At 34.5% G+C, this 24,785-nt stretch overlaps 1 protein-coding gene and 1 pseudogene across 4 annotated transcripts; both read right to left on the minus strand.

The window, feature by feature from the left end:
- Positions 1-282: 282 nt before the first annotated feature.
- LOC18441595 (oligopeptide transporter 7 pseudogene) lies at positions 283-7,081 on the minus strand (annotated as a pseudogene). Of its 3 annotated transcripts, none has more exons than XR_016040292.1 (6): positions 6,171-6,369; positions 5,096-5,193; positions 2,965-3,516; positions 2,184-2,415; positions 1,909-2,113; positions 283-1,247 (listed from the first exon to the last, which is right to left on the minus strand). The product of XR_016040292.1 is annotated as an oligopeptide transporter 7 pseudogene, transcript variant X2 (transcript). The 3 variants fall into 3 exon arrangements; XR_016040291.1 differs by having other exon boundaries at positions 1,909-2,105; positions 2,179-2,415; XR_016040293.1 differs by lacking the exons at positions 283-1,247; positions 1,909-2,113; positions 2,184-2,415; positions 2,965-3,516 and adding exons at positions 6,561-6,655; positions 6,922-7,081 and having other exon boundaries at positions 5,056-5,193; positions 6,171-6,456.
- Positions 7,082-8,859: 1,778 nt separating this feature from the next.
- On the minus strand, positions 8,860-18,275 carry LOC18441592 (oligopeptide transporter 7). Its single transcript, XM_011627773.3, has 6 exons — positions 18,047-18,275; positions 17,518-17,615; positions 12,009-12,578; positions 10,993-11,248; positions 10,691-10,873; positions 8,860-9,840 (listed from the first exon to the last, which is right to left on the minus strand). The coding sequence occupies exons 1-6, from the start codon at positions 18,266-18,268 to the stop codon at positions 9,226-9,228; spliced, it is 1,944 nt and encodes a 647-aa protein (XP_011626075.2). The 5' UTR covers positions 18,269-18,275; the 3' UTR covers positions 8,860-9,225.
- Positions 18,276-24,785: the final 6,510 nt, after the last annotated feature.

Raw genomic sequence — 24,785 nt, forward strand, 5'->3', positions numbered from 1 at the left:
TACAAGGCCGTCAAAAAATTGCTTTGAATTAAAACCAAAAATCTCTATGATCAATTTTTTGTTTTTCTCCATTTTCTATTTTTTGTTTGTATCTTTTAATGTGAGTTTGATTTATACCTCCTACAATATGAAATAAATTACTTGAATCCCAATATTTGACCATGTGTGTGTGTCTGTTTTTTTTGGGGATGATTTCCCCTCTTTTTTCTCTATTATAAGTATAGATTTTTAAATATATTAACCGAGCTAACTCGATGGGTGACCTGTTTATCCCACTAGTTTAAATCTTTAAACATTACTCATGACAATGTAGTGAGCTCAAATAGGATTTTACAACTTAGCCCATAAAATTCTAAGGCCATCCCCAAAATCTTGCCTGAGAAATGGAGAGAACTCCAAACCCATAACCCCACATTACAAGCCAAACAATTCCTAATGGTTGCCTCTCCATTCTTACAAAGAATTACAACTCTACTTTTACCTATTTTTCTTTAGGGACAACCAATTGCATTTTGCTAGCCCCCATGAGTGAATTTCTTCTTTTTTGGGCACATATTGTGAAGGAAATTATTCACATGGCACTTGACACCTGAAGCAAAACATTCCTAAGAAAACACACTTTTGTACACAATTAGTAAACAGGGCAACCTTCAACAACCACCCCTTTTACTGTAGGGCAAGAAGCCAAGGGACAACCATCAAGCTCTGAACCCCACCACTTAAGGCTAATGTCCTCAAGCCCTAAGCACAAGTATAGCAAAACCCCCATGAAGGCTAACACTGCATCTAGTGCACCCGAAAGAATGTAACTGTAGCGTTGCCACCAATCACGTCTATATCTGTAAAGAACGAAATTGGAGAAAAATCCCATCAAAATCCAACTAGTGTAATTCACTGCAGTGGCGGGAGGCATCTGGATAAGTGCCCCTATTAAGACTGGCATGTTGATGAGACGAATCCATTCTTTGTCCGGAAAGGCATGATGAGCAAGCCATACAAGAAGAGGGGCTATGGCCTCCACCTAAGAAGAACCAATTAATAGCTGAGTAGGTGCCAAGGTCACCAAATATTCGACGTGGTCCAATGAGCCCCCATATTACAGAGGCATCATAGAAAACATGGTCCATTGGACATCTCCATGGGCTATTAGAGGGGAGCAGCGAGGTGTTGCAGATGTTGGGGACGGAATTCATGAGCCACCATGCAGTTCCCAGGTAGACCATAGCTGCGATCATGGTTCCTACTACCTGCATGAAATGTTGACCAAATTGCTTAGTTAAAGCATGCTTCACCTTGAAGCGCAAGTGTCAGTTTGGCCACCATACTTTAATCTCTGAGGATTTCTTCAATCTCCACTATAAATTTGTCAACAGAACTTCTCTTTTCCACTTTTGGAAAAGCTATAATAGCCTCACTAACAAATCTGCCATACCACATAGAATTTGAAAAATATGAGAGTTCTTTATCCAAATCTTCCAGATATATGCAAGCTGAGCGAGAATAAGTCCACCATTATTCAGTGAAACACAAAAAGCTCGACCCACTCGGTCATTACCATAACCAAGTCAACTCGCCATGTCAATCCCTTAACTTGCCAAAAATCAGGAAAGGCACAACATATTGCTACCAGTCCATTAAATAACATTAGGTTTGTGGGAAGATGGGAGGGGCATCCATATCGTTCTTTTTCAGATTTTGGTGTGGAAAATGGGATAAGAATCTTAAACATTAGTGGTAGAACATGTTCGCTCCAACTAATAAGCTTAAGCGAAAGCCATAAGGGAACTTCCCTCCTTAATTACAAGATTCAGCAGCTAGCACAAAACTTATTGTCAAAGGTGTAAAGATGGACTTCAACAGAAACAATTCTAACATTAGTGTACTAACAATAATGTGTTTTCTCTTTACCTGTGCCATCAACATTGTTCTCGGAGGTATCTTCATGTAATGGCAAAGCTTAAAATCTTGTAAAAATGTAACAGCCTGTTTCATACTGATGTGCCCATAAACTTTGAAATATATCATTGCTACTGGTCGACCTGGATATAGATATCCAATGATAATACTCTGTGATTATGTTTAGGCCAGGATGCTGACGTCATAAACTCAACAAGTTAGGTCACATGACCTTAATTACATCAAATTCACCATATGTTGGATTAAGAAGAAAGGTCATACCTGATTATCCCAATTGGAAGAGTGAAGCAAATGGCAATGCCACAAGCTAGTAGGACTCCCCACCATGGCAATTGAAGTTGGTCAATGTAATATTCACATGCAAAAGTCGCAGCTGCTATATTAATCATAAGGATAACCATGAACCACCACTCCGGGACTTGCTTATACTTGCTCATGATTTTGGTATGAACGTCCATCTTGCCTTGGAATGCAGACTTGCTCAATTGCCATATTTCTCTCCATGAGAAGAAAACTAGCGTATAATGGTCCTATCCAACACAGGGAGATGCTTTATGGTCATATAAAAAAGTGATACATGTCTTATATTTTAAACCTTTTTTTTTTTTTGTCAAATTAAAAAAGCTATAGGGAAAATAACGAATCTGCAATGATCTCTCTAATTGTAGCTCCGCAAGTATATAACAATACATGATTCAAACCCACTTTTGAATCCTAGCAAAAGCTGTGATGGAGGCTCTTTGTTTGACCATCCACTTGGTTTTCAATTCAGGACCCCAGCATAGCACACATGAGGGGTTTAAAAACTAACAAAAAGAACAATGGGACATATTTTACTAAGTTACAATTGGTTCTTAGATACTAGTGGAAAATAACCTCAAGTTCTACGAAGTGAAATGAAATCATTCTTGTCTATAAAATAGCTAAACTCTACTTCCCCAATCTCTTATGCTTATCTATCCTCGCAACAACAATAATAAAAAATACAGATAAAGACAAAAATAAAGATAATAGTAAAATGACGTTGGAGGAGAAATCCAACCTTACCGGCCATGAAAGAGCAACACATGAACCAGAGTTGCAGTGAGAGAAGCAAACCCAACACCATAAGTCATCGCAAATAACGAGCTAAGATACAACTTTCCTTCCCTCTCATAGGCCTCCAAATCGATATTGAAATTCGTATCAATAATGGCAGTAATATTATACTTTTGGCCGGAATACCTGAAGAGGCTCTCAGAGAATATAGGAAACCTTTTAGCATGGTAGAGATCAAGCCAATATGATAGTGGAGTTATAACATACATGAACAAGAAGAAACCTGCAGCCACATTAACGGTTGCAAACCAAGGGCTAGCTAGTGCGCTGCCTAAGTAAGAGGAAATGGTGGACCAGTCTATCCCAATTGCACCAAGTCCCAAGCCATGAAGACCCGAGCCTAGTTGTTGGCCAAACACTGACTTAGGGAAAATCCAACAAATCCAAGAAAGAGAGGTGAGCATTGGTAAGAAGTAGCCAGGTAAGACAAAGTAAGCGAAACTACACATTAGAGCAATGAGGAAGTAGCCGGCCGTGATCCCATGTTAGGGGAGCGCGATCCTAAGCCAATATGAGTCAATCAACAAGTTAATATGATCATGTTCCATGCATTATAAAATAAAAAGAAACAATAAATGTATATCAATTCAAAATTGAAAGCGGTAAATAGATATCCATAAAAAAGAAGCAAGCATTAATTGCTTCCCTAAATTATTCAAAATTAAAATCCATGTTCCATTATTTTTCAAAAAAAAGAGATTCTTAAGTTCGCATCAATTACAAAAAGAAAGTTGCAATCCAATGCTTCCCAAAATAGCACTTAATGTAGGAAATAGTGGTCCAACATTTGTCACAAATGCTTTAGGGACTTCGACGCATCATCTTTTTAAAATGTGCACAAGAGAGAATGACTCCTTTCTCCAATCTCTATCTCTTTCTGTGTCCATATTTCCATGTTTATTTACTTCATCTACCCCACACATTAGTTTTCTTTCTATTAAATTGAATGAAGGGAGATATGTGAAGAAAAGAACATGACTTTTATGTGATTTAACCAAAACAAGATTCTTTACTGTCATTTAGAATGTACAATCAGATAAATACCTTCGCTACATTATTGTGGAGGACTTGAATATGAGAAGACAGTCAAATTTTATTAGCCTAAATTAAAGGTATTTCTAATAAGTAAATTTTGCATCTAAATGCTTTTTAAAAATATTTATGTATTTAAAATAGGTTTAGTTTTATATATTTATTGTATGGACACCCTCATTGCACTTCCCAAACTAGGAAACTTCTAGTAAGTATTGATACCTTACTCCCGCCCCCACCCCCCCGAGTAAAAAATTTCAACCAGTGTATTGAAGTTATACCATTGGTCAAGTTTGGAAATCACATCCAACCTATTTCTAAAACTTTTATGTTTTGTTAGAATCTCACCCAACCTATTTTTAAAATTTTTATGTTTTTTCAAAATACCGTAAAGAAAAGGCCAGGCAGGGCCTGGCCTGAACCACTAATAGGGCTGGGCCGGGGCCTGGGCAAGGAGCCTTTAGCCCGATTAGGGCCTTGGCCAAGCCTCTAGGAGTCCCAGGCAAGGCAGCAAGGCCCAACCCATTGAAGCCTACTCTCAATAAACTGTTGGCTAAAAAGCACTTGACAAAGATCATTTGAAAAGTTAAACTTCTAATTTTTAATTCAAAAGAGAAAAATTAAGAAAAGATATAAAAAGAAAAAAAAAAGCCAGGAACACCATCATAATTCACATACAAAAGATAAAAATTGAGAGAAGTTACAAAAGAAAACCAGGAACACCATCATAATTCAGGTACAATGTGCTCAAAGAATTTATATACATTAGAGCCAAAAGAAAACGATTTGATTATTCACAAACCAGGACCTACAAATTCAACCATTATACCATCCATCCTTTATTTAAGTACTGGAGATAACCCATTGAACCAAACATGGTTTCCGGTCAGAAACAACAACCTATGGAAAAAGGTAAACTTGTATCAATATCCAAAGAGAACAATCACAAGTTTTGGAGCATCTCCATAATCTATGCAGGTATTCCGAGTACTATTCTGATATCTCTCAAAATAACCAAATGATCAAAGAAAAAACAATTTCGCCTTACCTGAACAACGATACCTGGACGAGATTTAGTGGCCACCACATAGCCGCCGGCTCCACCAAATATTTCCAAAATATCCCCGCCCATCCAAATCCTAACACCTAAAGCAAAATCCACATTATTTCCCACAAAAAAGAAAAAGTAATCAAATAATACCTGTTTATATCTTACATGGATATAAATAGTGCCCTCAATCAATGTTTTAAAATGCAGTATGCGCACCCAATGCGGCCGGGGGTCCATCACAACAATGCAGCTCAATGGCAGTTCCACATCAACTCCAATGTGGTCAATAAATTTAAAACAATTCTAAAAAATATAATCATGCATAGAAAAAACATACACGTGATTTATGTAATAGTAGTTATTTCAATTTATTCATTGTCTCTAATATTAGTTGTCTAGGACTCTGAGTCCCCTGCTAGCCTGATAACATGTAAAACAAAGAAATCTATTCCGTCCCATATAACATATCTAAAATTCGAAACTTCACATAGACATCCATAATTCCAAACTTCAAAGTCCAACGAGGCAATGTAGGATCACTTTGAAGGATTAGGTGTGCTATATAAATGTGTATCTAAATATGTATCTTGTGGCCTTAGCCACAAGATATGGGGACTTAAAGGCCTCACTGAGGGTATAGCATGGAGGATCAGGATTCGTGAAGCCAGCCCCAATTAATTGGAAAAAGGCTATGATGATGATGATAAATGCTTAGCTTACATCAAGATGACAAATGTATCAAAGGGGACAAGATTGAGCTTTCCGATTGTCTAGGAGGATCGGCCCACGAAGTGGCTTGTACACTCTCTTGCAGTGTGAAATAGAATACTTACTCTTACAGCTTTTTTTACCTTCTTATTCTTGGAAGTTGTTACAAAAGTGGCCAGACCGATGATAATGGGTTTGATAGGCTCTTTTGAAATTAGATCAACTAACGATGAATTATGGACTCTTTCAAATTGGACCAAAAGAAATGGTGAGATATTAAACAGTTCAACTCTTAAGCTACATTTGACAGAAATTATTTTCCAAAGCCAAAAACATAATAAAAGAAGTGAAAATCCTAACTCACCTGAGTAGTGATCACAACCAAAAAGGCCACAAAAAATGAAAGAGTCTCCTAATAAAATGTCTTCACTGCACTCACAATATGTATAGCATAAACAGATCCAGTCCCTGAATTTGCAAAAATAGTTATAAGAACATGTTCCTTCACATTAAAAGGCCCTGGATTCAGCGTAAATTCCCAACGCTTGCCCTTGAAGAAGGGGCGAGTAGGCAGGACGGCGGCCATGAGGTGGCCTAGGGGCACAACCGCAATTTGTGCTGAAACTGATGTTATACTCAGAGGCTCGGTCCTGTACCAGAAGAACTGGTTGAGGAAAGAGAGGATAATGCAACAGGCGCCCCCCAAGAAACACATCCTGAACGTTAAAACGGGCAACGAAGGGTCATCGCTCACCGGAACCGTCAGTGCGACTTGCTCAATCGGCGAGTTCTCGATGATTTCAGTGGAGCTGTTGGGTTCTTCAGTTGTTGAGGAAGAGGGCTTGTCCACTGCAAATTAAGAGAGAGAAAGTGTGAGACAAAGACCAAGGCAACAATGTAGAGAGACCAAGAGAGGGGATCCATATAGAGAGAGGGGAGAGAAATCACCCATTAGAGAGAGGTTAGAGAGAGAACCTATCTACAAGAAGTGGGGAGAGTGCACAAGTCCATGGAGAGAGACTCCTATCTACCTAGAGAGAGAGGGTAGAGAAAAAACCCATCTATATAGAGAGAGAAACAGACATGGAGTACCCATTTAAGAGAGAGAGACTTACACAGAGAGAGGGTAATGGAGTCTGAGATATCCTCCATCTTGTGAGAAGATACGATGAACGGAGAAGCAAAACGGGAATGTAGGATGATTGAGGAGGAGGAGGAGAGGAGGCCTCTGCATATTTGTTTTCAAGGATTGCATATACTTAATTGATTGCGGTTAATGTCAAACATTACGTCACATGTCGAGGTTTTTGACTCTGAGAAATTATTATAATCGGGACAAGAGTCTTTTAAATCAGAGAGTTGATGAAAGATTGAGACAAACATGGAGACTGAGAGCATGTGACGGCCAGTCCAATTAATAAGGGAAATTTAGATGAATATTTCTTATATTTTTTTAGATTTTGAAAATGGATGAGGTTTGGACCGGGCTTTATAAAAAAAAAAAAAAACCTTCGTTTCAAATCCCCGTCCAAAAAGCACTTTGGCCAATAGAAATGTACCTCATGGCTCAAAAAGCAATTTTCAACACCAACAACTGAATTTGAGACTCGAAAAATGATACACATATTGATAGTATATGAACATTTATTTTTAAAATAAAACGGACAATTGAGATAATTTGTTACAATATACATTATTTTTAAAACTTGAACTCTAATTGTTTTTCAAAACCATAATGCTCATGTTGAGATGATCGATGTAAAGGTCTTATGAAATTGTAATTTTCGATGAGTTATGAGGTGATGATAGGGCTGCAACCCTATCAAACTATTCTCCTTTAAAAAATTATTCTTAATATTTTATATTTTATATTCTATAGTCATGTCCTACTTTTTAAAAACATATTTAGCATTTTAATTTTATTTTTTATACATAAAATTAAACTTAAATTTTGTAGGCTAATATTTTCCACCATCACACATCATTAAAAAATATAAAAAAAAATTAAATAAAAAGCAATATATCCACCAGACTTTTACCTGTATTTTGGAATTTTTAATTATTTTATTTATTTAATTTTATTATTTTCCTATTTTTTATAAATGCATAATACGAAAATATAGACCCAAAATTTGAGCTTCATCCAATTTATAAAAAAACTATTAAAATCAATTATATATGTTCTGAAAAAGTGGTCGTGAGCATAAAATATGAACATTGGGCATAATTTTTAAATTTGCAAAATATAAGGGATATTTATGTAATTTTTGTAATTAATTAAAATAGTTGTTTTAGGCTAATCTTATTTTGATGGAGCACTAGGAATTTTTTAATTTAAAAATTTTTACTTACATACTCCTATAAAATAACATAATTTGTTCCAAAAATGTAAAAAAATGCATATTTGCATTTTTAAATTGCTTTAATGAAAACGTCAACATAATCATTCTAAATTTAAAATTATTTTTGGAGGGAATTTGAAATGACAGAACGCCATTCCTAAAATACATCAGCAGTTTATATATATATAAAAAAAAAGTTGAGTAGAAAATTGTGATTTCACTATCATATAGGATTGGTTTAGCCTAGAATATTACCCAATATGTTTCTCTTCTTCTTCTCTCAGGTATGCGCATGACAAAATAGGCTCATCAACAATCAAAGCCTTTGCAATTTTCATTATGCTATTGGAATCAAGCCAGCGAGAGTGAAGATTCATCGAATTGAGATGAGTTCTTGCTCCATACTTCAAGAGTTTTGTTAAAGATTTGAATCTGTTTTTGTTTCATCTCTGTCAGATACATGATAGTCTTGGTACTTGGATTTTAGAATATGTTGATAATTTTAAATAATTCATGTTGCTCAAGCACCTGCAACAATTCATCCAGTTATATAAGAGAGCATAACTTAAACCAAAAAATTAGTTATGTGAAGTCATGCCCTTTGACTCTCCTGGCCAGAGGGGCCATAGCTTCACAAAGACTGCACTCCCTTTTTTTTAGTGTACTTAAAGCTGTATGTCCTTCGTCTCCGTTGTAATTTGAAGTCCTTACTGATTTAATACTTGGTTTCATCATTTCATAGCTCAAATCAATGTAGCTTGATAACATTTTACAAATTCAATTATAAATATCTATAGCTGATCCCATGAGAGTTTAAGCCAACTCAAAATCAAGAACCCCACAAAGAATTGTAACTTTGTGCAATTCCTAATGGTCTCCTGTGCATTCCCACAAATAATTGTAACTTTCCTTTTTGTTTTCCTGTTCACATAACAAATTGCACTTTGGTTTGGCCCCGCAAGATATTTCTTTGTATGCTGTGAGCACCCTTCTATACAGACATATAGAGAGAGGGAGATCATACATGTGGCTCTTGAAACCTGAAACACACCTAAGAAAGCACACTTTTATACGCAATTAGTAAACAGGGCAGCCTTCGACTACCACCCCTTTTGCTGTAGGGCAAGAAGCCAAGGGACAACCATCAAGGTCTGAACCCCACCAACTAATGCTTATGTCCTCAAGCCCTAGGCACAAGTATAGCAACACCCCCATAAAGGCTAAACCTGCATCTAGTGCACCAGAAAGGACGTAATTGTGGCGTGTCCACCAATCACGTTTATACCTGTAAACAACGAAACTGAAGATAAATCCCATCAAAATCCAACTAGTGTAATTCACCACAGTGGCCGGAGGCATCATGCTTGTTGCCCCTATTAAAACTGGCATGTTGATGAGACGGATCCATTCTTTGTCAGGGAAGGCGCGATGAGCAAGCCATACAAGAAGGGGGGCGATAGCTCCACCTAAGAAGAACCAATTGATAGCTGAGTAGGTACCAAGGTCACCGAAAATTCGACGTGGTCCAATGAGCCCCCATATCACAGAAGCATCGTAAAAGACGCGGTCCATGGGACATGTCCATGGGCTATCAGAGGAAAGCACTGAAGTGTCACAGATGTTGGGGATTGCATTCATAAGCCACCATGCAGTTCCTAGGTAGACCATGGCTGCGATCAGAGTTCCTACTATCTGCATGAAAAGTTAGACCAACTTCTAGAGTTAAGCATGATTGGGCAAGAATGGTAGCAAGATGGGCGAGAGTTCACTATTATACACTGTTCAAAAACACAAAAACTCGGCCAACAGAGTCATTGCCAAAACCCAATCGACTCACCGAGTCGAATGTTTATCTTGCAAAAATAGGGCAAGCCATACCACATTTCTAGCACTCCACTAGATAACATTTACATGACAAAATAACAACAGATGTACATAAATAACAAACTCGTGGTGCAACTAAATTTTTCAATTATAAAACTCTTCAGCTTGACTAGATTTTTCAATTATAAAACTCTGCAACTGGCCTAGGCAAGGTGACTCCGTGAGTCTTTCATGTTGAAAACGAGCTTCTAATCACTACAATTAACATATTAGAAATCATTATTCAGATGATTAACCATTTGTTTAGGAGTTTTCTTTATCAAAATTTAATCTTAGGTGCATGCTAAGTATAGGTGCAAGCCTGATTAGGAAGAACATTCAACTACTATAAATGTTTGCTCACGACATTCTCTCTATAGGTAAGGAATGTTGTGTGATATGGTGCATTTGGTGAGGGTGCACACATTGTGAGATTTACAAAGTTAGCTCATGCATTGTTCTTCGTGTTCTTACTCCTGTTCTGGTAGAGAAAATGGGATAAGCACCTTAGATGTTAGTGACGGAACATGTATGCTCTAACTGCTAAGCAAAGATGTCAAACAGTTAAATCTTTCCTGCTTATTTCAATCCTGGGCATTTGTGCGGAATTGGCCTTCTCAAATGTGTAAACATGGCCTTTAAATAGAAACAAATTCTACCATTGTCTTTTCTCTTTTACCTGTGCCATGAACATTGCTCGTGGTGGTATCTTCATGTAGTGGCCAAGCTTAAAGTCTTGTAAAAATGTCACAGCTTGTGTCATACTGATATACCCATAAACTTTGAAGCATATATTTGCCACTGGTCGACCAGGATATAGATATCCAATAATATACTCGGTGATGATATTTAGGCCAGGTTGCTGATATCATTAATTCCACAAGTTAGGCCATCTGTCTCTAATATCACATAATAACTCACCAAACAAAAACATTCTGGCAAAAAATTCAATAAATTGTTGAATTAAAGGCAAGGGCATACTTGATTAGTGGTTGCAGTGATTATTCCAATTGGAAGAGTGAAGGAAATGGCAATGCCACATGCTAGTAGGACTCCCCACCATGGTAATTGAAGTTGCGCATTGTAATATTCACAAGCAAAAATGGTGGCTGCAATGTTTATTATAAGGATAGTGATGAACCACCACTCTGGTACTTGCTTGTACTTGCTCATGAGTCTGGTATGAATGTCCATCTTCTTTTCTTGGAATGCAGATTTGCTCAATTGCCATATTTCTCTGCATGAGAAGAAAACTAGAGTAAAATGGACCAATTCAAAATATGGAGGCTGTTAATGGTCATATAAAAGGTTGGTGTTATTCCTTGTAATATTAAAAGTTAGGTGTATTTTGTCAAATTACAAAAGGAATAGCAAAAAGTTATAAATCTTCAATGATCTCTCTCAATGTAGCTTAGCAACTAAATTGTCATATGTCAATAAAATTCAATATCCAAATTTGATCCTAGTGAGAGCTGTGATGGAGGTTCTTTATTAACTACAACATGTTTTCAATTCGGGTCCAAGCTTAACAGCCATAATGGGGAAAAACCTAACAACTAAGGGCACATTTGTTTCGTGTGAAATATTTCTCAGGAAGTATTTTCACGTGAAAGAATTTCCTCATGTGGTTAAATATGAAAGTATTTTAATACAATTGGTCCTAGTGCATCTTTCACACCAATTGGTAGCTAATTGGTGTGAAAATCATTCCCCCACCAAACCATGCGAGGGAATTTTTTTACATAGTATTTTCACGCGAACCAAACGTGCCCTAAAGAAATACAACTGATTTTATAAAGTTAGCACTGATTCTTAGAAACTGGTGAAAAATAACCCCAAGTTCTAAGAGGTGTCAAGAAATTATTATTGTCTTGTTAAAAAGTCGAACGAACTTTACTTAAACCAAACACCACCTTTTTACTTAAACCAAACACCACCTCTTTTCTCCTTAACGACGATAACAGTAAATAAACGTAATAGTAGTAATCGAAGCTCACCGGCCATGAAAGAGAGCCACATGAACCACAGTCGCAGAGAGAGAAGCGAACCCAACACCATAAGTCATCGCGAAGAACGTGCTAAGGTACAGCTTCCCTTCCTTCTCATACGCCTCCAAATCAATATTGAAGTTCGAGTCGATAATGGCCGTAATATTATACTCTTGGCCGGAATACGTAAAGAGGTCCTCCGAGAATATAGGGAACCTTTTAGCATGGTAGAGATCAAGCCAATATGATAGTGGAGTTATAACATACATGACTATGAAGAAACCTGCAGCCACATTAGCAGTTGCAAACCAAGGGCTAGCTAGTGGGCTGCCTAAGTAAGAGGAAATGGTGGACCAATCTAGCCCAATTGCACCAAGGCCCAAGCCATAAAGGCCCGAGCCCAGTTGTTGGGCTAACACTGACTTAGGGAAAATCCAACAAATCCAAGAGAGAGAGGTGAGCATGGGGAATAGGTAGCCGGGTAGGACATAGTATGCAAAGCTGCACATTAGAGCAATGAGGAAGAACTGGTTTCGTGTTAGGCTTCCTTTTCGTCTCTCTTCCTTCTCATGCAAAGCTCTGCCAAAATGTGAAATTCAAAAAATATAGTGGTTAGAAATATTTTCTTAGATGATTTTGATACTTTATAAGATGATTTGCGAACTTCCATATTTTTCCTTTTCTTTAATTTTCTAAGTATAAGTCAAAATTTTCAATAATTCATCTTTTATATATTTTTTTCATCTTGATTAAGTCTTCTAATGATTTCTATTGACTCTTTTCATCTTTTCTGGTTTTTATCTATTTTTTATAATTTTCACGCTTTGTTGAGGTGTATACTTGGCTGAGTTACTCTGCTCAACCAAGGGACCAAGTACTTTGGCTGAGTCGATATTTAGAACGTCGTATATCAGGCAATGAGAATGAGAAGAAAAACTATGTGTATAAGAAAGAAATTATAGTTTTTTTTTTTTTTTGCATAAAATGGCCATTATAAAAGTGATCTGACTCACTTTTTAATCAATAAGTAATTCCAAGAAATAGAAATTAATTATTATGAAAAATGTCGCTTCTTCAAATTATAAAATAATATATTTTTAAAATATTTTCCTCATATTTACTCCATATTTATGCCATTTTGTGATTTTTCAGTCATTTTTTATATTCATTTCTTACACATTTTCCATTTTTATGATTCAATATGATTTCTTGACTTATGGCCTTCATTTTGAACTTGGTAAGCATCAATATTGGAAAAAGTTTATATAAGGTTGACCCCTTATATTGTAGAATTAAAGTGCATCTTAAAAATCTATTGGAAAAAGGCTATTTTGATGTTGAAAAACCATATAATTGATCATCTCGATATTGAAATGTATGGATAAGGAAAAAAAAAAGATTTTAAAACCCAAAAGTAGTATATCGTGGAACAAATTTTCTAAATCATCAATTTTCAAGATTTTTATGTGTTTATAGATTTGCTTTATCGAACCATTTTTAAAATTTAAAATTTTATAACAAAAGATAAAAGTAGATTCTTGAGCCATCTTAAAAGTTTTTGATACCAAAATTACGTCTTATTTTTTCATATTAAAATAGTTAAAGCGCACCTCTAAACTTTGTGATAAGATACAATTTTGAAGGAATTTTCATTAAAATAGTTATGAGCATGGCCCAAAAACATTTTTGAACATTAAAATAGCTACGCGCATGCCTTAACTATTCACATGCATCTTATCACAAAGCATGGCTAAAGTTGAATAGCATCATGCAAAACGTGCACGAGGGGTTATATTATTGTTTTTCCACTTGCTCAATTTGCATTCGGAGTAGACCACGAGAAACGCCATTATCATTTTATTTTTTATTTTTTATTTTTTATTTTTTATTTTTTATTTGTTGGGGTAGTAATGAAGACCGGCCCACTCTTTTTTTCAAATAGTTTAGCGGCATTGGTTGAAATGAAAACACAATGATAACTAGAGTGTAGGGTGTTACCACCACGACCCAAACCCCTTTTCCATGCTGTTATGATGTTGTCTAGAGAGTGTCAATTAACTTGTACCCCTCACGCTTTTATGCAAGCAATTATACTAATTTTTAGTAGGGATACCGGGCCCCATCTATTTTATTTAAAATTAAAAAAATATCATAAATACATTTATTTTATAACCCTTGGTATGGGAACACCAGCAACGTCAAGTAAAAGAAATGAGACAATAATTTGTATTTAGATAAAAACCCACAACTTTATCCCCAAATTCTCAATGCTAGCATTATCAATTGACAAAACAATATAAATTTCGCTTCAATTATTCGAGATCTTTGAAGATCATTGGGCGGGTTCGAAACCGTTGGAGCTGGTCTGAGTCTAAGACCTACCGGTTTTCACTAGTTTCTACCATTTTTTTTATTATTTTCAAGTAATAAAAACCTTGGGAGCTGGCAAGCCGGCTCAAAACCAGTGGATGACTAATTCGAACCACCAGTCCAATTTTTTCGAACACTCTAGATTATCATAACTTTGAAATAAAAAAAAATCAAAAGTCATCATTAATTTCGAATTTCTCAAAATATAAGGGTACCAAGATATCATACACCCATCTTTCACCCTTATTTTTGTTTTTCAGCTTTAACATATTTGTCTTTATCATGGACCCATCTCTCCCCTCATTTTAGGCTTTACCCGACATAATCAAAAGAAATGCATAGAAAATGGACTGCAACTCTATTATAAACTGCCACAGCAACTCTATTATAAACTGCCACAAACATGATTCCCAAAAATGATTAGAGCCAAAAGATATTCTACTCCGGTGGGAGTATAATATCCGTCTACTCCATCGGACAAAACTTTCACTAGGAATATCTTATAGATCCCAAATTTTGTTGATGTGCAACCATCCTCAAAAATAAAAAAAATTCAGCTCTCACTCTTTATGTACTTAAAAAAATGGTATCCTAAAATGGCAGTAGGACCCTCCAATTTTGAGAAAGAATGATCTAGATGTTCAATAACTCAAAATTTAATTTTTTGCTTAGTCAGGAGGAGCATAGTATACGTAGTAATTATTTTATTTTAAACTTAAAAGTAGACCATTTTAAGACAATTAAAGTAGAAAATAAAAAAATAAATAATGATACTATGAGACTTTTTCACACCCATGTGAGTAGGATCTCAAATGATCACCATTAAATTTTGATACATATATCTAGAAAAGTTATCCATAAATCCATTCACCCAAATCTCACACTCATGTGATAATTTTTTTTAAAAATCTGTATCAAAATTTAATATTAAACCTTTAAAATACGGTGAGAAGGTCTCATAGTGTCATTACTCTAAAATAATAAAAAAAAAACAAATTATAGTTCACGCAATGGCACCCCACTTGCCAAAATTAAAGCCCCGGTAAAAGAGGACGCAACAAGCCAATCCATCATTTAATGCCATTTTATTACCCTTTGTGGCCCTTCATTTATAACGATTGACTCACCTCTCCGGTGGAACCGGGTTTTATCTGTTCGACCGGATTTATCTGTTCGAACCGGGTCTGGTCGAACAAGTTCAAATTGAAGAGCGGTTCGGAAATCTACGTCTCTATCAGTGTTCGTAAAACCGAACTGAAATGATTAACCAGACATAGGGTCAAAAGCGGTTTAACCGGCCTAACTGGTAAACTAGCCGATTAAACAGTTCTAACAGGACAAGTCTCGGACTGTCAAAAAATTGTTGAAAAAATTAAGAAAGATACAAAAAAATCTACTGAATATGAAAAACATATAAAAAAGGGAAAAGTTTATATAGAGCCGGGGCTTTAAACAATCAAATTTGAGCCTGCCTCAAAAAATTTCACAAGAAGATGTTGTTTTGATGCCCAGATATCTTCAAATTGATCATCTCGACATCAATAGGCATGAACATGAGAAAAAAATCGACATCCAGTTTTGAAAATAGTGTATTTTGAAACACATTTTTAGACCGTCAATTTTCAAGATTTTCAAGTTTTGATAGTTCTATCGATCTACACTATTTTTGAAGCTTTAAACTTTATAAATAAAAATGAAAATATATTTTAAGGCTATCACAAATATTTTCAATATTGAAACTACATTTCTCAATACTATTTGAAGGTAAGCTCTAATTTGATTGTTTAGAGCCTAGGCTCTAATTTGATTGTTTGGATCCTAGGCTCTATTAAAACCGCACCCTATAAAAAGTTGTTAAAAACAAAAACACATTCAAAAGAAGTTGAAAATTAATGAAAAATTTGGATTTTAAAGAATTGATTTGTGTCTAAGGGTATTTTTAAAAAATTTCGAAAAAGATGGGAAAATATAAAATTGAGTATTAATCACCAAAACAATTTCTAATATTTACCATAATGTAAATAATATTAAAAAATATATTACAAATCAAATTCTTTAATTATTGGATTTTATAGTTTTTTTTAAAAAAAAATTTATTAAAATACCGGCCAACCACCAAAACCATAAAAAACTGGAGCCGATAATTAATAACCGCTCAATTCCGATCTAACCGGACGGTTAGATTTTCCGGTTTTTCCAACATGGTTCCCTGGTACAAAACCTTTTACGTTGTTTTTGTTGGGGTCCTAAATATTTACTTAAAAGCTTTCGAAAACGATTTGAAAGGTTCGTAAAATACCAAAACTTTAAATATCATAAAGCCACGCTATGAGATTTGGCCACTCACGATGTTGTACCTTTCATATTCATTACCATTTTACCCTCTATACCTTGAGTACTTGGATTCAAGTCCATTGACCCTAACTCAATTTTCAGTTAGAAAGAGCTGCTAAGAGTAACATGTCCAAAATAAAATGTCAATATCCGAAGGACCAATCACAAGTTTTGGAGCATCTCCATAATATATAGAGATGTTTTGAGCACTATTTTGATATGAGAAATGATCTTATACGACCCTCTTCCACTCTCCCACCCACTCTCCCACTCATATGTGTAGGATCTCAAAAAATCACCATTAAATTCTACTAATATGTGTAGGATCTCAAAAAATCACCATTAAATTTGACATAGATCTATAAAAAAAGCCAAATCCCACACCCATATAATAGTATTTTTAGAGATTTATGTCAACTTTAATAATGATTCTTTGAGGTGGAAAAAGGTCTTATAAGATCATTACTCTCTTGATATTTCTGAAAGGAAAAAATTGTTTTCATGGTCGAACCACCTTCCTACATTATGTTGTCCACCTTAAACATAGACGCCAATAAGTGGTCCATTTGAAACTACCTACCCAAAAATTTTCTTAACAGAATTATTATTTTTTTTTTTTTTTAAATTTACTTATTTATTGTATTCATGATCTCCATATTAAAGATTACATGCTCTAAAAAATTAAGTCCAAAAATCCATCTTAAAAATTGATTTTTTTAAAAGGTGACTAATTTCTACGTGGACATATATAAACCGTGTCCTTCCCAAAAATTATCAAATAACAAAACAGAAAGGGGGTAAAAGAAATACTTACCCAAACAGCGATACCTGGACAAGATTATATGGCCACCACATAGCCGCTGGCTCCACCAAATATTTCCGAAATATCCCTGCCCATCCGAACCCCAACACCTAAAGCAAAATCCACATTATTCCCTTAATAAAAGAAAAATAAAAAAAAGGAATAAAATACTACATGTATATATATGTCTCATGTATATAAACAACTCCCTCAACCGTCAGATATCACAATCAGATGGTTGCGGATCCCCGCTCTTCTACTCAAAGCTCATCCGACCGACATCCGATGGTTCAGACAGTTGTTTATATTTTAAAAAATCAAAAATATTATTTTACATATCACTTCTTACAAAATATATTATTTTTATAATTAAAATTTTATATATATATATATTTTATATCCACAGAACTCGAGGTTCCAGTTTGATGATTCTCCCGAATGAAAACACTTTCTTTTATAAGATTTTTGAATTGAAAACTCATAAAAACTTTCTTGAAATATATAACCATTTTTCAATTAAAAAATAAGGGCCTTAGCTCACCTGAGTAGTGATGACAACCAAAAAGGCCACAAAAAAAGAGAGGGTCTCCTTATAAAATATCTTCACTGCACTCACAATATGTATAGCATAAACAGATCCAGCCCCTGAATTTGCAAAAATAGTTATAAGAACATGTTCCTTCACATTAAAAGGCCCTGGATTCAGCGTAAATTCCCAACGCTTGCCCTTGAAGAAGGGGCGAGTAGGTAGGACGGCGGCCATGAGGTGGCCTAGGGGCACAACCGCAATTTGTGCTGAAACCGAGGTTATACTCAGAGGCTCGGTCCTGTACCAGAAGAATTGGTTGAGGAAGGAGAGAACAACGCAAGAGAGGCCCCCTAAGAACCACATCCTGAACGTTAAAACGGGTAGGGAAGGATCATCGGTAACGGGGACCGTTAGGGCGACTTGCTCGATGGGTGAATTCTCAGGGGAGGTGTTGGGTTCTTCTATTGTTGTTGAGGAAGATGCCTTGTCCACTGCAATTCATGAGAGAGAAAGTGGGAAACAAATAAGTAAGGGAAGAGAGAGAAAACCCATGTAGAGAGAGAAGAGAGAAAATAACCCATCTAGAGAGAAAGAGAGAACATCTCTCTAGGAAAGTGGGGAGAGAGAAAAAATGAACAATATTCATAGAGAGAAAGAGAGAGGGACTACCCATTAGAGAGAGAGAGAGGGACTATCCATTTGAGAGAGACAGAGGGATTATCCATTAGAGAGAGAGAGAGAGACTTACAGAGAGAGGTGGTAATGGATTTTGAGGGATCCTCCATTTTTTGAGAGGATATGATGAAGGGAGATGCAAAATGGAATGGTAGTTAGATTCAAGGGATGAATTCCTTCACATTTGCTCAAAAGTTGCAGCTGAATTCTCCATTTGCTTTTGGGAAGAATAGGGAGAGAAAAAGAGTGTTGTAATTTGATTGGAGGGTATAGGGATTTCACATATGCAGAGCTACACGATTTTAGCTGAATCCTCCATTTTAGATAGATGAGATTGAGATTGAGATTGAGATTGAGAGAGAGATGGGAGGAGAGACGTTTATTTTAGAGCAGTCCTCCAAATTTGGAGGATATAGCTGCCAGTTTGCTGTTGTGGGAGAGTTACTTTTTGTAGTTTCCTTGGGTGACCAAAATACCCCTATTCTTTTCAGTAACCAATTGCATTTATCAACAATAAAAAATATACATTTTTTTTTTCTTTTTTTTTTTTTTTTTTTTTGATAGGGGTGCTTTTTTTTTAATAGAACCTAGGCTCTAAACAATCAAATTAAATTCTACCTTCAAATAGTATAGAGAAATGTAGTTTCAATACTGAAAATCTTTGTGCTAACCTAAAAATATATTTTCATCTTTATTTATAAACTTTAAAACTTCAAAAATATTGTAGATTGACAGATCTATGAAAACTTGTAATCTTGAAAATTGATGGTCCAAAAATGCGTTACAAAATATACTATTTTCAAAACTTGAAATCCATTTTTTTTTCTCATGCCCATGCATCTTGATGTCGAGATAATCAGCTTGAGGATATTCGAGCATCAAAACATCTTTTAGTGAAAAATTTGAGATAAGCTCTAATTTGATTATTTAAAGTCTCGACTCTATATAAACTTTCCCTTTTTTATACAGGATTGTACTCAATTATTTACTTTAGGGGTTTTCTACCTAAGCAACCTTGGTTAGTACCCCGATTCGTGAGCACGATTTGAGTATAAAAAGTGGTCTATTTGCAAAAATCAGTATTGGGACTTGACTTGCCATTGTTTGATTTTGATTCAACGCATCCAACTTGGGTCATTTCGAGCCAGATCAAGCTATATGCAACAAAAGAGATTTAAAATAGAAGCTAAAATTAACAAATCGAAGTGTTTCGAGTTTCTTAAAACTAAAATGGCCTAATTAATTATCATAATCCAATTTGCATGATTTCGAGTGGGATCGATGATTTTTTCAATTACTTTGTTTTGAGAATAATAGAGTCCTTATTTCCTGGTTTGATATCTTATAGAGAAGAGGTCTTTTGGATTTTATAGAGGCCTCTTTATCGTGTAGTCTGTATAAGTTTGCAACTTTAAACAATCCAATTAAAGCGTACTTCCAAATTTTATCTTAACGTGTAATTTTGTTGTAAATTTTTTTTATGATTATCTTAAAATCTATTATTAAATTTAATTATAAAATTTTAAACTCTAAAAATGATTAAAATCAAGTAGTCTCTAAATATATAAAAATTTAAAAAATGGACAATCTAAATACGCTTTCAATATGCATTATTTCTAAAACTCAATTTTTTTATTTATTTTTTCAAATTCATACATTTTGACACCAAATCGTAGGGTTTTTTAACATTAAAACAAATGTTTCATAAAGGTTATTGAGGTGCACATGTTATTCTACATTTTAAAATTATAACCTTCCATAAACTTTTTCCTTTATCTAACTAATGGCTCAAGGCTGTTTTGTCATTTGAATAAAAGACATGTCCAATCAATTTTTCTCGTGTTTGTCGCTTTAATTTATATTGACTAGTAGTTACACTTACGAGGCCATTGAAAATGAATTACTATTCTGTACGATTAAGATTCTTCGGATTTTACAGAATCTCGGAAAATAGATGCGTTTGGTGATCGGATTCCGTATATTTTCAACGTAGGCATATGCTTGTGCCACTTGGCATTTCCATCAACGTTCCTTAATATGTGGTTACTTCTGTTTCTTTCTTTTAAGGGTGCAGTTGAAAATGGACGGTGTAGATAGTATATTATAAAATGTATTATTTTTAAAACTTAAAAACTTTTTATTTTTCGTGATCATATATCTCGGTGTGGAGATGATCAATCAAAGGGTTTTTCAATATTAAAACTATTTTTTTTGGTGGATTTTGAAAAGGCATCCGTTGTTCTACATTATGAGGTTGCATCTTTATATAAATTTTTTATTTTATTAAATTAAAGAGGAGCTAAAGATGAATTAGAAAGAAGAGATGAAAAAATAAAGAGACTAAATATGGTTACTTCCCTCTTTTGTAATTGGAAAATTTAGATAAATATCGTATATATTTTTGGAATTAAAAAATAGTTTCAATATTTTAGTATTTTATGCCTATATCTTTTCTTTTTTTATTTTTTTATAAGGGAAAAATTTATATACGATTGCAACTTTAAAATATAGAATTATATACACACCTCAGAAATCCATTGAAGAATATTGTTTTAATATTATGAAACCCTCTAATTGATCATCTTGACATCGAGATGCATGAAAAAAATGAAAAAAAGAGAGATTTTGAGTCCCAAAAATAGTGCATCTTGAAATATATTATCGAGCCCGTTTATTTTTAAGTTTGTCACATGTTTATAAATCTATTTGATTTTAACCACTTTTAGAGTTTAAAATTTTATAATTAGTTATGAAAATAGATTTTCAGATAATCCTAAAAATTTAATACCAAAATTACATGTTATGATGAAATTTGGAGGTACGCCTTGGATTGTTTAAGGTTATAACCTTATTCTTTTGATAAGGATGTAGTATCTATAAAGCGTAGGCTTTGTGAAAAAAGTAAAGCCTCATCTCGAAACTTCGTCTGAAAAACACTTCGAGCATGAGAAACATCTACGATGGCTCTAGAATCAACTTCTACCACCAACTATAAAATTTGTAACTCAATAAATGTTACAAATCTTGTGGATCCGTAACAGTTAAAAATGAACGGAGATAATCTATTGTGTATACTATATTTATGACTGAATATCCTAATATTTTTCACAACTATAATAATTAAGGTCAAGATAATCAATTTAAAGGTTTTTAAACGACAATTATAATTTTCTGACTTTTGATGCGAGGCTTAACTATAACGACAGGGTTGCAGCCCTATCAAAACATATCTAAGTCCAGCGCTTCAAGTACTAAATTCGTATACTTAGCAAATGAAAATGTCGTTAGTTGTGGAACTTCAATGCAAAAAATTATCAAGAAAAACTAATCCCTTGAATTTATTGGTCATGCTCAATTCTTGTGTCGGTTAGATATGAAAATTGGAGTGATTTGTGTTTGATTTGTTAGCATAATCATGTTTGTTTACTTCTTCAATATTTTCACTGAATGTTCAAGAATTCACAGGGGACTTTGTTATAACTCTTGATATTGAAAGAACCACTTGGAGTCACCATTACGTTGATATTCAAAGAAATCACAGTCCCATGGGAATCCTATCACCATTCGGGTAAAGATTTGAGTAAAGAAAATACAAGGCCAACAAGATTAGAATTCTTAATTATATCTCTTGGTTTCTGAGATATATGTGACATACATGAACAATACGAGGACAAAAATATGTGTGCACCATTTAGGTCATCTCCTGGCGAAGGTGGACTTTCCTCTAGTCTGCAAGGAAGAGTATCTGAGTGAATTTCTAGAGAGAGCTTGTAGTGAGAGAGACGGTGCATCTATGCCTCGTGTGGAGAGATAAACTTGTTTGTTGGTTGAGAAGCAGTTATCGTGGAGGTTTTGGCATCTCCTTTAGAGAATTTTAATTTCTTATTACTCTTGCATCTCTATAAGGAGTGTTTGGTACAAATGATCAGAAGAAAAAAGAAGGGAAAACCACATGTGATGTCAATTGGGAGAGTGGTTTCAAGGGTTGTTTGACTATGTATTGTTGATGGTTAATAAGACCAATTGTATATTGTTGGTGGTTATTAAAATACCTTTTGTGTCTCAAATCATTGATACAGTGATTTTAGTTTGTTATACCCATTTAGCTGCTTTGAGTGAACCACAGTATGCCTTCTTTCGTGTATTATAATTCATATTCTCATTTATCTTGTTTCTAGTAGGTTAAATATACGATTTTGATGGATGAAACTAACTTTTGAAATCTTGTTTTGCATCTAAAAAGGTTCCTAAATTCTAAGTTACCTTACCTTGATTCATAATATTTCGCAATATTTATTTATTTGGAGTGTTTAATATAAATAGTTATAACTTTTACTTATTAACGGTTGCTTCATGCGGACCGGACCGCATTTGTACAATATGCAGTCCACTAGAGGTATAAAGCATCCATCTTAAAGATGGATTCCAATAGGTGGTCCATCTAAAAACAATTGTAACTAACAGTCGAAATGTTTTCTTAATATAATTATTATTTTTAATTTTCAAATTTTATTTATTTATTCATCTCCATGTTAAAGATTATATATTCTCTAAAAATTAGGAACAAATTATATTTAAAATATATATTTATTGCCTGGCAAGCTTTCTATGCTTTCCCTACAATATAAAACTTATATACTTCCCCTTATCCAACCGTCCATTTTGAATGGAGGGTTAAGATTGCCCCAATCACAATGTCACGTCTCAACACTATTTTATTTTTAATTATTTTTCTATAAATTATTTTGACACCAAATTTTGGATGTCCATTCCTCTATTAAACTTACACTAGTGAAAAATATTAAAAATATATTTTCAATAAAATAAAATGACCAAAATACCCCTGAAAGATTAAAGGGGTATTTTGGTCATTATATTTTATCAAAAAATTATGTTTAATATTTTTATAAGTGTGCCCCAATGAGAAAATAACACATACCAAATTTCATATTCATACAACTTGTATAAAAAAAAACTAAAAATAAAATACTTCAAGATGTCGGATTTAAGATCATACGGTAAGAAGCTCTCTTGATCAAAATTGGATGGCTGGATGGTAGGGGAAGCATAGATCTTTTATGCTATAGTGGAAGTATATAAACCTTTCCCTTTATTGCCAAGCCCGCATTTGTACATGTGCGGGTTTGACCACACGGTAAACGTCTCATTTATTTATTTTATTTTATTGGATGGGGTTTCTATGAGTCAGTTGACTCATATATACACTTGCGGCCCCTCTAAATTTCACTTCAAAAGATAGCTTTTTTATCTAAAATATCAGGGATACGTTATCTATGCCATGACAAATATGAAGAAAAAAACACAAGAAAAAATTGAGGATTTTGTTTTGGTACTGTCCATCCATGTTTGATTTGACGCCCGTGCATTTTACGCGTCGTCTATCTGACTCGCGGAGCACTTTCTGTATATTCAAACTACATTATTTAGTTTGAACAATATAAGCTTTTCCCCATTATTTATGCCTTTAGTTTGTTTCATCATAACGACCACAGGTTGCCTCTCGAGTCACTTTCAAAATGATTCTTACCACATGAACAGTGCTCCCATGAATTACATTTCCCGAATGGAGCTCGTGTAACATGTGAAACCTTCTTTACACGAGCATCAATCAATCAGCATTGTTCGCATAATCGAATGGGGACGGTTAATCAGACTTGGGCTTGGAAGCGGTTTGACTAGCTTAATCAGTAAATCGGCCAATTTAACCGTTTTAATCGGGCAAGTCTCAAGCAATCGAAAAAATGTTAAAAAATTAAAAAAAATACAAAAAAATATACTAAAATATAAATCAAGTTTGAGCCTACCTCAAAAACTTCACTAGAACAAGTTGTTTTGACGACCAAATACCTTCAAATTGAGCATCTAAACACCAATGGAAATCTATTACGTGACAATAGATTAAAAAGAAATATAACATTTAATAATAAGAAAATGGAAATACATTACTCGAAATTATCTGAGATTTTTCAAAAATCACTAAATCCATTATAGAAATATTTCGCCTTCGTCTCTCTGCCTTATCCTTGTTTAAAAAAACATTTCCCTCTCTCAAGCC

Source organism: Amborella trichopoda, chromosome 9 (genome assembly GCF_054954075.1).
Source record: "Amborella trichopoda isolate Santa Cruz 75 chromosome 9, AtrichopodaSantaCruz75HAP2 v2.0, whole genome shotgun sequence".
Taxonomy (NCBI): Eukaryota; Viridiplantae; Streptophyta; class Magnoliopsida; order Amborellales; family Amborellaceae; genus Amborella; species Amborella trichopoda.

Excerpts from the sequence above, each read along its gene's own strand:
- LOC18441592 (XM_011627773.3), bottom strand. The coding sequence starts at position 18,268 with ATGGCCGCCGTCCTACCTACTCGCCCCTTCTTCAAGGGCAAGCGTTGG. Across the intron at positions 12,579-17,517 it reads GTCCAGGTATCGCTGTTTGG|AGCTTTGCATGAGAAGGAAG; the intron begins GTAAGTATTTCT and ends ACATTTTGGCAG. Across the intron at positions 11,249-12,008 it reads GTGGCTCTCTTTCATGGCCG|AGAAATATGGCAATTGAGCA; the intron begins GTGAGCTTCGAT and ends CTTCTCATGCAG.